The following is a 16,116-nucleotide window of genomic DNA, read 5'->3' as shown; positions in this document are numbered from 1 at the left end:
AGAATCCTAGAGTTGGAAGAGACCACAAGGGCCATCGAGTCCAACCCCCTGCCAAGCAGGAAACGCCATCAGAACACTCCTGACATATGGTTGTCAAGCCTCTGCTTAAAGACCTCCAAAGAAGGAGACTCCACCACACTCCTTGGCAGCAAATTCCACTGTCGAACAGCTCTTACTGTCAGGAAGTTCCTCCTAATGTTTAGGTGGAATCTTTTTTCTTGTAGTTTGGAACCATTGCTCCGTGTCCGCTTCTCGGGAGCAGCAGAAAACAACCTTTCTCCCTCTTCTATGTGACATCCTTTTATATATTTGAACATGGCTATCATATCACCCCTTAACCTCCTCTTCTCCAGGCTAAACATGCCCAGCTCCCTTAGCCGTTCCTCATAAGGCATCATTTCCAGGCCTTTGACCATTTTGGTTGCCCTCCTCTGGACACGTTCCAGTTTGTCAGTGTCCTTCTTGAACTGTGGTGCCCAGAACTGGACACAGTACTCCAGGTGAGGTCTGACCAGAGCAGAATACAGTGGCACTATTACTTCCCTTGATCTAGATGCAATACTCCTATGGATGCAGCCCAGAATTGCATTGGCTTTTTTAGCTGCCGCGTCACACTGTTGGCTCATGTCAAATTTGTGGTCAACCAAGACTCCTAGATCCTTTTCACATGTACTGCTCTCAAGCCAGGTGTCCCGGAAAGATTTGTTTTACACAGGGCTTTTTTTCAGCCAGAACTGGGTGCCACTGCCATTATAAGAGGCAAGGGAGACATTCATAGTGAGCTCCAGCACCTATTTTTCCTAGAAAATTAGCTCTGGTTTCACATATCTGGACATGCAGAAAGGAGGACTAGTTAAGCAATCTCCAAAATTTCTCACACTGGAGATGGATACATGTTTAAATTTTTATCTTTAAACAATTTGCAGAACTGCAAACTATCCCAACAAAGAATGGTAAAGTTCCCCAAATAATTTAGATTATCTTTCTCACCTCAGTGCATATAAACCTACAGATAACAAACTTGTCTCTGTCAGCCAGCTACCGTCTAATTTTGAAATAATCCATTGTACCTTTAAGGAAATTCTGAAATAGGTATATCTATCTCCAGGTGAATAGCATAAATGGCAGTACAAGCACACCATGTCTTTGATCTAGCCTGATCGGCATACTGAAATGCAGTAATTTGTTGGCCCTATAAAAAAAACCCAGCTAGATATTCTGTGGACATAGTTTGAAACCTAAGTTACGTAAACATTAACAGGGGGGCGGCATCCACAGATAAACGTTGTTGTCTGACTTACCGGTAGCTTTAACGTATCAAGCCAAAGACTTTGAATTATGCATGTATTTGGTTTATTTTGGCATTTTCAGCAAAAATTACACCACAGATCTCTTAACCCCAAAAAGCCCTATTCAGGCATCCATTGTGTGAGCGGGGGCCTGTTCCCTGGCCTTGCTGCACCCCTCCACATATTGGGGGGCTTTATGTACGCTTTAGAACCCCTTAAGGGGAGGATGAGGGCCTACAATGAGTAGAAAAAGTTTCCCACTGTAGACATTCAGCCTGCAATATATAGGGGCTTGTTTGAAAATGCCACCATGTAGGGTCAGGGAGCGCAGCCCCCCATTCTGCCCATCATGTGATGATGGCAAATGTGTGAGGGGAAATGTCCGAAAAGCCCTAAAGAAGAAAGGGGTACCCAAAGATACCAGTGTTATCGGAGGTGCCTTGAGATGCAGGTGATACCAAGTCTCTGTGCTCGAAGCTGTGGTCTGCTAGCCTCCTACTAGTCTGATATAAATCCATTTTGCCTAAAAAAAGATGCCAGTGATCTCTTAGGTGTTTGCCATATAAGGAAAAGTGCTGCCATTTTTTCCTGGTGTTTGCAGCTGTTGCTAATAAGCACTTATAGCATGCATGGAATGTGGAACGCGGCTCAGCCATTCAGTCTGTCTCAAGGGGGGTGGGACGTAGAAGAATTTTCAAGAAGTCGTCTGAGCAGAATGCTACAGCTGCTATGAAGCAAAGGGTTAACGTTGGCCATCTGACATATCTGAAGATTTATCAGTCTTGCTTATCTCTGCATGCCTCTTGCAAAGAGTATTCCTTTCTGGTATGCATTCATGGAATTGTTGGAAGTGTCCCCAGGGATCATCTAGTCCAACCCCTGCAATGCAGGAATCTCAACAGTTCCCCATTCAATCTGAAACTATACTGGACCCTGCTTAGCTTTGCAGCAAAGGCATTGTGGCCACACCCTACCCCAAATGTTTCATTTTGGTAACGTTTCTGCTTGACTGCTGTAACATATGGGGGGGGGGGGAGTTGCCACATCTCAAAGCTATGACGACACTTTTTCATTTTGTGTAAGCTTTTCAGACGCTAAGCTTGAGGGCAGGGTCTGTCATTTTTTATTTATTCCTAAGCTGTGGGTTAAACCACAGAGCCTAGGGCTTGCTGATCAGAAGGTCGGCGGTTCGAATCCCTGTGATAGGGTGAGCTCCCGTTGCTTGGTCCCTGCTCCTGCCAACCTAGCAGTTCGAAAGCACGTCAAAGTGCAAGTAGATAAATAGGTACCACTCCAACGGGAAGGTAAACGTCGTTTCCGTGCGCTGCTCTGGTTCGCCAGAAGCGGCTCAGTCATGCTGGCCACATGACCTGGAAGCTGTATGCCGGCTCCCTCAGCCAATAAAGCGAGAAGAGCACCTCAACCCCAGAGTCGGTCACAACTGGACCTAATGGTCAGGGGTCCCTTTACCTTTACCTAAGCTTTATTCCTAGGAGCTTTTCTGGCTAAAGGATGGGGTGTAAATAACTGGAATAAATGACCCACACAACTATGGAAATATGTGATGCAACCACTGTTTGCCTTCTCCTTTATGTAGGATTCCATGATAGAGGTTGAGGGGACGCTTAGTAGGGATGATAGTTCCTCAGAACAGGCTCTCACACTCCCCACCCCCAATGATTCTGTTTCAATACCTTTAAAAGGACCCTGTTATTTTTTAAAAAAAGTTTTTTAATTATACAACAAGGAAAAAAAAAGGACCCTGTTACACATAAATTTAGCAGGGGTTTTCCTAGCACAGAGAGAAAAGGCTCACACGCTAAACTTCTGCAACCATGCTGCTGTTAAAATCAGATGACTGGGCCCATTTAAAATCAGCAGCAGTAAATCCTAAGAGCCAAGGAACACTGACACTCTGAAAGGGGGCAGAATCATGCAGCACTTGAAAGCCTAAGCATTTAATTGTTGCATGGCTGAATTCACAAGACGCTCTCAGGGTGTGTGTGTGGGGGGGGGGGAGGCACAGGGCTCCACAGTTTTGACTTCAACAGACTAACAGACTTTTGAATCTGGTGACTTTAATGGTTTACATTATCCTTAAGACAGCATCCCAGTGTTTGCTCATGAGAGGCAAGAACCCACCAGACGGCAGCACCACCTGCTGGAGAAGCAGCAGCCCCTTAAGCGCCTCTAAACAATTTTATCAAATGTGTAACAAAAATTTATAGGCAGGTTGTAATCATGTTGTAAGTCTATAAAAATAACAAATAACACAGGGTGATAAGCAACATTTGTCATACTCTGAGTAGGCCCGTTATAATTTGTGGCTTAAGCAGTCTCTAAGTATGACAAACATTACACATCACCCTTGTTCACTGTAAACCCAATATGCATGCTAATTTTTCCACACTTTAAGAACTAAAATCTGTTTTATTTGTGGATTTTTTGATTTTAGCATATGAGTATTGAACATAAGCATGCACACACATATACATGGGCACGTGAAAGATGAAAAATAAGAGTCTATTCTTCAGGGTTGAACTTTATTAAATGTTTCACAGCTTCCAGCCAATGAGCCATTTCCCCCTGCAGTTTCAAAAACATTCAAATATAAGCTGGTACAAATGTTTCTAAATTAAAAGCTGTAGCCATGGTGACTCTCTGGCACACAGGTTCCCCAAAGCTGTCGTGGTGAACCTCCTTGGTTAAATAAAGTTGTAGCTGAGGACATAGGCAAGCACTAGGCACTGCCTGCTCTCATCTTGGCTCTGGCGTCAAATAGGGGAAGCAGTTCTCAAAGCAGGAACCCATAAAAGGGCTTAACAACAAACTTCGTGAGTGCACGTGGGTGCAGCTACTGATTTTGAGAGGGGTATGTGTACCTCTGTGCTCTATCAATGCATGTTGGGCTGGAAGAGAGAAACTGTGCCACTCTTGACGATTGCTTGTGTCCTTTTGGGGAGACTCACTGCATACTCTGAGGGCCAGGGAATCTATAGTTAAAGGGAAGATGCAAGTTCAGCGCAGGCTGTAATCTCTATCCTTGGAAGTGCAATTTTAATTTATTCACAACATAGCTGATGTTCAGAAAGAATATGACAAGATACTGGTCCAAAGCGGTTTTAATTGTGACAACTGTGACATCTGGCAACAGGCAAATTAGCTTCATTGTGTTTAAAAGGCTTCAATTTAATTGTCCACACCAGTGTGGAAATGCTTTGCCTGAAAGTCAAGGAGATGGCAACGTCTTCAGAACAACTGGTCTAAAACAGGACAGGGTAAACTTCAGGTTTTTCAGATCTACTTTGTATTTCTGCTAGAACCCGAAAAATCTACAACCCAGAGGCAGACACAAAAGATCTGTCCTTAGAGTTAGCTCATAGTCTTTTAATGCTCCTGGTTAGCTTTCTTCATTTCAGCATATTAAGTTAGATGGGAAAAGTTGTTTTGTTTTGTTGCTACTATTATTAAAGAACTATTATTAAAACTTATCTACTTACTTATCTACACCAAATCTACTAGCAGATCCCAATCAACCTTTGGCTGCTGCTCCTCTGAAGGTATTTTTAAGCTGCTCCATTATAATATACACTGGAAAACCTAGTAATTTATGCTGACATGGGATGGGGAAGACTACAGAGTTGTCAGTCACTTCCAACAATCAACTGGAAGGAGTCAAGCAGTCAGCTATCAGTGACACTTACCAGGCCGACTCCGGGATTTTGGGGCTCTCAGGCAAGGCCCCCTCAGTGGGTCCCCCTAACCTCGGAGAATCGGGACGTGCAAACCTAGAAATGCTTTAGGCTAAATCTGATCATATATTGGATACGCTGGACAAAGGGAACATAGTAGCAGCAATAGAGCAGCAGGCACTCTGGGCATTTTCCAGGACCCCGAGACCAACTATCTCGTCATCCTCTGAAGCAGAACCTGAAATTGAGCTTTCCATATCACTTACACAGCCCCAGATCAGTTGAGGTTTGCTGCCTACCTGACTTCATACGGGTACTTTCCACTTTTAAGAATACTTTGAGAATCTACTATTAAGTCAAGCTTATGCCACGTTGCAGTCTGACACCAAATTACGGTTTAGATAGCCCTTTTCACAAAGATCTGGTAGCACACTGATGCGCTATAGAGGATGCAAATTAGTTGCAATCTGTTGCAGATTGAAAAATACATGAGGTAACACGTGCAAATGCACAATGTCTCTGTTAGACTAGGTTGCCACAGATCTCAAAGCATTCACTGAAGAAACTGCATTATCACTTCAAGGGGTTATAAGCTTATGCACTGGGTGCTGACGCAGCAAGCAACAGTAAACAGAACCTTTGCTTAAAAGTAGAACGACAAGACTTTGGTACATTCCTGTCATAGCTACAAGCCTTTGCAGAGATACTGAAGAACGTCATAAGCAAGCACTGCTGCTATTCAAGAACAACCTGTCCTGTAGCTGTAGCTACTTAAAAACCGCCACCAAGGTTCCAGCTTGAAAATGAGAGTATCACAAGGACCCTGAGGACAATACCTCTTAACACAAGGGGGAGCAGGAAATAAATGTTATTACCCTCCAATATTAATAATTATTCTTGAAGATTATGAATGCAATAACCCCAATTTACACCTCCTTTGTTCTCTGTATGTTTAATTCCAACTGTATTTTCCCCTCCTTATTTCTTACATGTTATGTAATTTGAAAGATAGAAGGGATAACACACACACACACAACAAACAACTGGGCTCCATATATTTTATCCCTTCTATATTTCTAAAACATTAACCAAGTTGCACCCTTATCATTAAAACTGAGAAAGATATATTCATAATGGGAAAAGCCTCCCTTCCTCAAAATAAGATACATAAAATAGCAAGGTTTTTTTTTAAAAAAATACTCCAACAAAATATAGTGCATTTGCCAGCTTTAAAACCCTGTTCCTTACTTGTAAACCTAAACAATGCACATAATAAAACGGCTAGTAACTTTTAAAAGCAGATTGGACACTGAAAAGAATGTAAAATACTGATAAACCCCAAAGATTTTCCCATGTTAGCCAAGATATGAGATGAAATCTATTTAATCTGCCTTTTCCAAAGATATGAAGTGCAACAAGCTTCATCCTGGGATGGAATTTACAGTTCAAAAGCTGGGAACCTGGCCTTGGCTGGTACCAGCAGGTCAGCAAGAAAATATATTGTTCCAGCCATTCCTGAGGAGACAAAAGACATAGAATAGCAATTACTTACAGCATAAGGAATGTGGTGTTTCCTTAGCTCTAGAGCAGCATACGCAACGGACCCTGCAGAATTGGTTTCTGTGGTTCTTTACTGAGCCTGGTGGCAGCCAAACAATCCCTGCAAAGTCTTTAGAAGTTTGTTTGGATCCTGGAGAGTTAGCCGATCAATGGTTCTGAAAGCCAACGCGAGTGACAATCCAAGTGGAGCAGGATCCCAGATCCCTGGATGTTAAGGACAACCTGCAGATCCAGCTGAGCTATGGGGGGCTTCAGCCTAAAGTACTGGAACAAGGGAAGCCAGGCCTACCACAGCTAGACGTGACAAACTTAACTTCCTCTACAGCAGGCACGCCCAACCTGTGGCCCTCCAGATGTTTTGGCCTACAACTCCCATGATCCCTAGCTAACAGGACCAGTGGTCAGGGATGATGGGAATTGTAGTCCAAAACATCTGGAGGGCCGAAGGTTGGGGGTGCCTGCTCTACAGTGTTTTCCTTTTCAGCATAAGCTTCGAATGACAGTGCTTCAGCTGATTTGACCAGGCCCCACATGTGCTTACTTTCAACCACATGCTCTAGTGAGCTGATGCCGAATTCTGGGCTGGGAGAACTGTGGAGTAGATACATTTACACCTGAAAATAATAATAATAATAATAATAATAATAATAATAATAATAATAATAATAATTTATTTATACCCCGCTCATCTGGCTGGGCCTCCCCAGCCACTCTGGGCGGCTTCCATAGAAAGCAAAAATACAATAAAATATCACACGTTAAAAACTTTAAGGAAAATCGTTAAGGAGGAACAAGCTTAACAATGATTACCTTCAAAGAGAGAAAATGGAGTGTCTGGTGTCCGACAACCATGCTGCCCATAACTCAAGCACCATTCTGCAAACTAAGAAAAGAAAGAAGTTAAGAAGACTAAGGCACAATCCTGTATTAAAGATCCCCTGTATAATCAGGGGTTATATAATCAGCAGAATGCCTCTGATACGCCAGTGGGCCCTGGGACAAATTAAATACTGGGACTGAAAGATGTGAGGCAGAGTAGCATTAGACATAGATCACCACAGATCTGCCAAAGGTGGCAGGAAGAGAAACATGGAACAGGGACATCGTATTTTTCACACAGCTACCGCTACACTTTAAGTATCATCATATCAAGCATTTTAGAAAAACAGGTCATGCACTTTTAATTACTGTGACCTCTATATGAGTGACTCATTAATAGAAGCACCTTGCACACAGAAGTTTTGCAACATGTGAAGGCCAGCTTTCCAATTATTATCACATTTCATGATTTCCTAAGTCTGGGGAAAACCCCGAAGCAGAGCTCATGATCCAGAGGCAACAAATAATCTTCATTTGGGGCAGCCTGTGAGCTCCTTTCAAAATGCAGACAAGCCTTTAAAAAAAGAAAAGTATTCCACATCCCAGGAGTGATATCAAACATCTGTCATACTCAGAATAGATTCACTGAAATCAAGGGACTTAAGTAAATTGGTTTTAATGGATCTATTCCAAGTATGACTAAAGTTGAGGATCTCCCCGAGTCCTTAGCAGGCTGGCATTTGAAGGCTTATCACAAACGATTTTGTCATGTGATAGGATCAACCTTCAGTTAGTGGATACAGCTTAGTTTCTTCTCAGGATGTTAGCATGCCCTTTTCTTTATCCAAAAATTGCTTTTGACGACTACCTCAAAAGAAAACATGCTCATCCCAAACAAAGTTCGTGTGTGTGTGTGTGTGTGTGTGTGTGTCACACCTTGCAGGCTCTGTAGAGATATTTCATGTCTTGAGTGAGGTTGTAAAGAGTCAGGAACGCATATGCATTGCCAGCTGTACCGTGACACAGCCCGTAACCTTTCTTCAGCAACCCCCACTGCCAAATCACTTCAGCACACTGCAAGGCATCGCTGAGATACTTCTGTTCGCCAAACACCTGCGGAGACAAGAAGTGTTTTGCCCTGCGGCGTCATCATCCGAGACTGGAACAGGGAGGACTCGGGCATACTTTTGCCAATTAGCTCTTTTATCAAGGAGTGGTCTCTCTCTCACACACACACAAACTTGGACAAGAACACAGTGACTTTGCCTTACCTTCAAAGACTTTTGGAGTGATAAATGGAAGGAGCATGACCATTATTTAAGTCACAACTGGCTGTCACCATTAGTCAATCGCCACAGAACAGGACACATGGCCAACTCTGAGCAATAAGAATGTCCTGCATTCAGGATGCATGACAAGGACGTCTTCAGGAATCATTTGTAAAAGTCTAATTTCCATTTCAGAAGGGGGCAGAGGAGTTATTGCATTTAAATATTATAATCTCCTTGTAAGCAGGGGTGAAAACGTGTTAGGTTTCCTTACTGTTATTGCCCATCTCTCTTTGGCAAAGCCTCCTGCTTACCTTATAGGCCTGAAGGAGCATGTAGATAACACCAGGAGCACCGTGGCACCAATGGACCAGCAGGTCTCTCTTATCTTCAATGCATGGCGGGTAATTGCCCGATGGGAACTTCAGCTGGCAGACGTAATCCACACTGGGCTTGACCACATTGTGCAGCTTTGCCTGACTCACTCCAAGGCCAGGCTGAGAGATAAAAGACAAGCACCATGTTAAATCACAGATGAAGCACTGCTTCAGCCAGCTTTCAATGCATCAAATATGCTAACTTTGTGTCTTTTCTCATTTTCTGTCTCTGGGGCAAAACAAGAATTCTGGAGGGTAGCAACATGAAAATGCTCCCCACCCCCACAGTGGCTCCCTATTTGGGGAATGCTCTCCCCAGGGAGGCTCACCTGGCACCTTCAAGGCACCAGGAGAAAATGTTCCTCTTCAACTAGGCCTTTAGCTGATAAACATCCTATGTCCATTTAAATGTGGGGTTTGGGGGGGGTTATGGTTTTCTTTTGTTTTTATTATGTCTTTCGTGTTTCTATTTTGTATTTTTATGTAGTGAACTGCCCTGTGATCTTCAGATGAAGGGTGGTATGCAAATCAATCAATCAATCAATCAATCAATCAGAAGTTTCATACAGTACAGACAAGTGGACCTCCTCCACTCTGAAGGATGCCTCTCACCTGCATGAGATAGTAATAGATCCCTGCTAGGCCATGAGCAGCTCCTACATAATATTCCTGGTACCATTCATACATCAGGGGGCTCTTAGCTGTGAAGTTCCGTCTCTTGGCTAGGTTCTCGCCAGATGCCATGACTGCCTCACAGACCTGCAGGAAAATCAGAAATAAATGGTGGATGACAAAAACAAACAAACAAACAAACTGAAGTGGCCAATGGCAACATTCATAAAAGGATGTCACATAGAGGAGGGAGAAAGGTTGTTTTCTGCTGCTCCAGAGAAGCGGACACGGAGCAATGGTTCCAAACTACAAGAAAAAAGATTCCACCTAAACATTAGGAAGAACTTCCTGACAGTAAGAGCTGTTCGACAGTGGAATTTGCTGCCAAGGAGTGTGGTGGAGTCTCCTTCTTTGGAGGTCTTTAAGCAGAGGCTTGACAACCATATGTCAGGAGTGCTCTGATGGTGTTTCCTGCTTGGCAGGGGGTTGGACTCGATGGCCCTTGTGGTCTCTTCCAACTCTATGATTCTATGATTCTGAAGCTTTCAGTTTAGAAAAGCAGTCAATTATTTCTGCTTTTCTCAAGTGACTACTGTTCTGAAATGGATGCTTTGAAATTTTGTTTGTCACGGTCAAACTTAGGGCTTATCCACACTCCCTCAGGCCCCAGCACTTTCTCGGGGTGGGAACAGTCTTTAGCACTCAGCTGGAGCAAACAGCAATCATGTCTTCCACACACTGGTGTTTGTTCTGATTTAGAGCTAAGGAGTGGGTTTTCTCTGCGAAAGGAGTGGTGCAAGGGGGAAACCGCTTGGACCTGTGTTTTCCAGGCACGGGGAACCCCAAAGTGCGGACAAGCCCTATAAAATAATAATCATGGACTTAGTGTGCATAGCATTCAACTACCGCATCCCATCAGATGCACAAGGATTTCTGCTTGTACAGGAGGCAGAGAAGATGAATAGTTTAAATAGTTTAAGGTGGAAGAGCACAGTACCTGTTGAATATGGTTTTGAGGAATCTTTTCCTCTCCAAATTGCTTGTTCACAAACAGCAAAGCATACAAGTACCCCATACGTCCATAGAGCATCTCGTCAGGGACCCGAGGGTCAAGTTTGGGCAGATGAAGCAAGCTTGAAAGATAAAACATGAGACTTATACATCTTAACACACACACACACACACAGCATGTACAAATTCAGTGATATACACATTTTTCAATTTGTGGGTACAATTCTAAACAACAAAGTTTGTTACTCCTCTTTGTTTGTAAATCTGGCATTCTACCCACTAAACACTGATACTGTTTGCATGATAATTTCTCCCCCAATTACAAGTGAATAAAGTATAAAATCAAAACTTCAGGGCTATTTTTGACTTTAGTTTCTGGAGGATAGCTGTGCTCCCAATGACAAAGCCAGCAGATATTTTTTTTGGTGTGGGGGATAGCTTTGCTGCCTGCCATTTGGCATTATGAAATAGAATAAGGCTAGGAGATCACTCTCCTAGCTGCACAGTAAGGGAGCAGGGCCTGAAAACAGACACCCCCCCAAAAAAAAACCTTCTTAAAAGTTGAGCCAAGACTGAGGATACCTCTGCAGCCTTAAGTTTAACTTTCCAGCTCTGTAGCCCAATCATTCAAGATGCAAATTAATTCTCAAAGTATTGCTTCTTCCTGTTGTCCTTGACAGCGAGATATAAAGAAAAGTGATCCTCCCTCCTTACTCAAAGACAACAGCCGTTGTTCCAAAAAAGTGGTTGCAGCAGTTCGTATTTTCCCTTCTTGGTGCTGCTTCAGCAGATTTAAGAGAAAGCTGGAAAGGAACCTTAGTGAAAATGGTTCAGCAAAGCAGGGCAAAGGGCACATGGAGAACATCTGTCCTTTGACAATCAGCATGATTCTGTTTTTACCAGCTCTGATTTCTACTGCACTCCTTGATGGTGGTGGTTTTAACCTACCACCTGCTGGCTCAGACCAACAGTCCACCTAGTCCAGTCTTTTCTTTCCAAAATGCTTCTAGGGAGGCATGAAGGAAACAAATCTTTCTCTACCCCTATTTATTCCCTTAGCATATAGTAGTCAGAGGAACATTTTGCGTAGTTGTAGCAACAGAAGGAGTGGGGGGAAACAAGCATCCCTTCATTAGCTTGGCTGGGACCAATGGTTACTAAAAACTGAAAATGGTGATGATAATCTGCTTAGGTTAAGGATAAGAACCATTACGGGCTCTCTGGCCAAAGACGAGTAAACCCATGTCTGGGCTGTATCACTTCAGACTAAATGACTTCCTTTAAAAAAAAAAAAGGCACACCACAAAGTTTATCACCCTTTTTCTGACACAGTTGTTTTCTATGCACACTGATATTTTTGTCTAGAGGAGCATTCAGTCATGTGAACCCCCCCCCCCAATGCAACCTGAAGTGGTACATACAGTGTGCACACAAATTTACTACCTCAGTGAGAACAAGGCCTGTGTTATGACTAGTTTGTACAAAGGGGGGGAGGGAGGGGAATGTAATGCTCCTCAGTGTCTCTGAAAATTCCTGGTTGGGGAAGGCGGGTGTAAATGTTAGTGCTAGTCCCAGTAACTTGAAAAGGAAACAGAACTGCAATATACATGAAATTATCAGGAGGATAAAAGCGATTCCCCACGGAGAGAGCTTTCAAAAACAAACAGAACTCTTCAACTGACAAAATAAGCAATGAGAAAAAAGTCTTCTAAGTTAACAGCTGTTTTTGATCATAAGGCCTAAATCTTAATCACCATGCTAATCTTGACCAAGTAAATGTGCATTACTTGTATGCCAATTACATGCGAAACATCACTCTGACATGTATGGCTATAGTAACTAAAAGTCAAATCTGAAGTGGCCTTTAGTGTAGATATAAGGGGAAAGGGCAAATGCACACAAACAAACAAGGGACTCCTTCAGGTAGACCTTCTGGAACTGTTTTTGACCAAAAGACAGGCTTCCCCATTGACTGCTCAATATGGCCCAGTGGCAAGAGAAACCACCAGTGAAAGCACATGAATTTATCAGAGTTTCCAACATACTTCCTTTTATAGCATCTCAATACATTTCAGGAAAAAATGAAATTCCAGCAAGATTAATGTAAACTAGACCTTAAAATGAAGAGACAAAAATCCCACCGTCTATTTTTAAAAGAGGCAAATGTGCACATGGATTCCATCTAACAAAATAATTATGTGCTAGGTGTAAGAAGTATTTCCTAACAATATACTTGGCACTAGCTGGTGGCTCAACTGGAGCACATGCTAGATGTTATGGTCACATCCACACCAGTAAGGATTCAGAGAAGAAATGAGTCAAAATCATGTACGAGGATGGCATAAAGTGGATTGTAATGGGCCATGGTAGCAGTTTTCTGACACAAAATAGAACAACCACTAACAGGAGCAAAACTCCAGAGGGTTGGGAGAAGATGGAGACAGGACAAGCTGCAAAAAGATCCATGATTAATAAATATGCTTAGGATCAAAAGCAAGAAAGCAAGTCAAAGCATAACACATCAAGATGTTCCGTGGTTGCTCCTTCCTTTGAGGTTTTAATCTCCTGCTATAGAGCAGCTATATAAAAGCATTAAAAGTAAATAAAGAGAGTGCATATTTGACAACTGCCAGTTCAGGATGCTTTAGACATCCTTTCCCCAAAGGGACTCTTATGCTCCCTTCCCAACACTATGATATAAGGCTGCTTACCCTCACGGTACCATGAGATGGCAGTGTGGGATTATACTAAATTCCCACTCTGTAGCACAGCTGAGGTTAAGTGTGGAAGGAACAAAGGAGTACCGGTAATTTCCAAAATGAAACAAAGAGTGGGATTGCGTTGGAGTGAATATTCTTATTATGGAGAATGTGTTTCTATCTCTAGTGATAACAGGCCCATGCCTTTTGTAAACGCCAGAGCCACATCAGGAAAACAACATGAAATATGCAGAATCACAACATGACAAATGGGAAACAGCAGGGAATATTGAAATCCATGTGGATAAGAATAAAACAGGAAACACAAACATGGGGAATATATAAAGATGACATGCAATGCACATCATATGTTGCCCAAATGGAAAAAAGTTCAAAGTAGCTTTAATTACAAAATGAACTATAATACCGGTCAAAGTCAGTAGCATAACTGATGAAGAATAGCAAGGGTGTATTTTCTTTTCATATCAATGGCTTTTATGCAAGTCCTAATAGTATGACGGAGCGTTGTGCCCTATTAGGTGGGCTGTGGCCAAGATGTGTAGCCAACGCCAAGGCTCTTCTTCTCATACTCCTGGTTCACCTGAAGTGATACGTATATTTATACCAGTAAAACACGTAATAAACTATCTAAGATGCAGAGATGAGTCCACCTGGGAGCAGCTGCCTAAACTGTCTCTAAGTGCTCATTCCAGCCAGTCATAAACATTTATGTAACATGATTTAAGAACCAGTGGGTGAATTTGCTTATTGTCTCTCCAGCCTTTTTTCTTCTCATGTTGTGTCTGTTAGATTGCATGCCACTATTAAAACTGTACACTTCGCTGAATGCATTAGCAGAAACACAGCATACAAGTATGGCAAGTAAATAAAAATATACCTGATGGAACACACCTAGGACAGAGATGCTTTGGGCTGCAATACTATACACTTACTTGGGAGTAAAATCCCAGTAAACTGCAAAGTTAGACATGGATATGATTTGTGACTTTTGCAACACTTCCCTGACAAACCATTTGGTCAAAATAAATAATGCAAAATGTTTCGCAGTGTACTAACAGCCCTTTCCAAATTTACGTCAATATCAGTTACAGTGGCAACAGAAAACACTGGCTTTTACTGAGGCTGAAGTAATGGGTATTGCATACTGAATGGAGAACTCCCTAAACGTTATTGTGTTTTCATGGAAACGGTATTTGAGTGACCTCTTTGACTGCCTTCTCCTTTCTAGATATTACAGTTTACCCTGGCTGAGATGATAAATCCTAGTGTGGTGAGGAATATCAGCTGAAATACCCTTCAGGCATTACCGGGCAATGCAATCTTCTGCTTGCTTGTCGTTCTGCAGCTTGTGGAATACCACAGCAGCCACGGCCAGAGGTCCAGCATCCCCACACAAGAAGGTGATGAATCGCTTTGTCAGGCAGCTCAGGCTCTTCTTGACATATTCCTGGGCCATCTGGAGGAAGGATGGGTCTCCATAGACATTATACAGATGTAAGTATAGCAAAGCAATGCCTGCAAAGAGATTAAAGAAGTTAACCCAAGTTAACTCTGATGTTGTGTAACATTTTAATATCTATTTCAGCAATTATGCGCTGGTACAGATCAGAAATGCAGCAATTGTTGACACCCATATGGGCATGCTGACAATTGCAGTTTTATTCAGAGAGTGTCTGGAAATACAGAAATGCATTTAGGTGAATGCGAGCATTGTCCAGTGAGACTGTAAACATTTGCTGCCGTGTCTTTCAAAAAATAAATAAATAAATAAAAATGGAGCAATAGATGTGCATTTTGTGGTAATTCCCTAGTGTAATGCCTACAGCTGTTTCATTTCTGACATTCCTTGTGCATGTAGTTTTTGTGGAAACTGACAATTGCTGAGGTTCTCAGAACATTACTTTAGACACAACCACTTTTCTACTTTGAACTGGAACCTCAGTCTCCTGCACCATCACCACACACACTTTTGAAGCTTCCCATCAGTTTCAAACTTCAGCTTCATCAAGTCACATTTCTAGCTCCAGTTCTGCACTGTAGGACAAGAAACCACCATCAAAAGACTAGCTCATAAGACTGTGGCAAGGATAAGGAGACACAGGACTGTAAAAAGAGCTGGTTTGGTAAAGTGGACAAAGACTGAGCTGAATCAGGAAGCCTACAGTTCTTCCAGGAACTCACCATGGCCTGGTTCACACATAATGCTATACTATAGTTCATTATACCATGGCTCAGCGTTATGTATGAACTCTGCCTAGTTGCTTAATTGTGGTTTGCCTATTGCAAGCAAATCTCGATCTGAAGCTGAGGTTTGTTGTTGGCTTACTAAACTGCGCTTGTTTTAACGATGTCAGCATCACACATGAACACATCCAATGTACAGGACTGTTGTAAGGATTACAGTAAGATTAACATACTGGAAGGCCTTTGAATACCTTTAGAATGCTTCATAAGCACTTAGTTTTCTTATTAGGCACAAAGCAATTATGAAAGTGCTATATACGTTATAAATGGAAATAGTTAACAAGGCAGTATTTCTGAGGGTGTCCAGGCCCCAAATAATTTCCCCAAAAAATGTCTGAGGGTGTCCAGGCCCCAAATAAGCTAAGCTCCTTTAGTTATTTAAATAGTAATGTAGAAATCTAAAAACAAATTCAAGCAGTGCTTGGACCAGTGTGGTTTAATCATGAGCTGAACATACAGTGAACCACCCTCAATGAATCCAGTAAGAGCCAGCGGCTTGCATCAACTTCAGAATTCTCATTTTA

The 16,116-nt window shown here is 42.4% G+C and overlaps 1 protein-coding gene and 1 long non-coding RNA gene across 2 annotated transcripts in view; one reads left to right on the top strand and one right to left on the bottom strand.

Annotated features, from left to right (window-relative positions):
- The first annotated feature begins 704 nt into the window (after window positions 1-704).
- LOC309335497 lies at window positions 705-6,168 on the top strand. The gene is made up of 2 exons (XR_014153544.1): window positions 705-2,943; window positions 3,091-6,168. It is a non-coding gene; the product is annotated as an uncharacterized lncRNA (long non-coding RNA).
- Window positions 6,169-6,348: 180 nt separating this feature from the next.
- The window catches only part of LANCL1 (LanC like glutathione S-transferase 1), a 32,135-nt gene continuing 22,367 nt past the window's right edge, over window positions 6,349-16,116 (bottom strand). The window contains exons 4-10 of the mRNA XM_081841729.1: window positions 14,656-14,863; window positions 10,615-10,750; window positions 9,618-9,764; window positions 8,943-9,125; window positions 8,297-8,473; window positions 7,352-7,424; window positions 6,349-6,496 (exon numbers count right to left, since the gene is read on the bottom strand). Of these exons, the coding sequence (XP_081697855.1) occupies window positions 6,420-6,496; window positions 7,352-7,424; window positions 8,297-8,473; window positions 8,943-9,125; window positions 9,618-9,764; window positions 10,615-10,750; window positions 14,656-14,863 (1,001 nt within the window). The 3' untranslated portion in view covers window positions 6,349-6,419. The remainder of the gene's footprint in view (window positions 6,497-7,351; window positions 7,425-8,296; window positions 8,474-8,942; window positions 9,126-9,617; window positions 9,765-10,614; window positions 10,751-14,655; window positions 14,864-16,116) is intronic.

The sequence above is a fragment of the Podarcis erhardii genome (assembly GCF_964252035.2).
Source record: "Podarcis erhardii genome assembly, chromosome: 1".
In the NCBI taxonomy this organism is placed as follows: Eukaryota; Metazoa; Chordata; class Lepidosauria; order Squamata; family Lacertidae; genus Podarcis; species Podarcis erhardii.
Note: the sequence above shows the minus strand (reverse complement) of the source record. Positions and strands in the feature narration are given on the sequence as shown.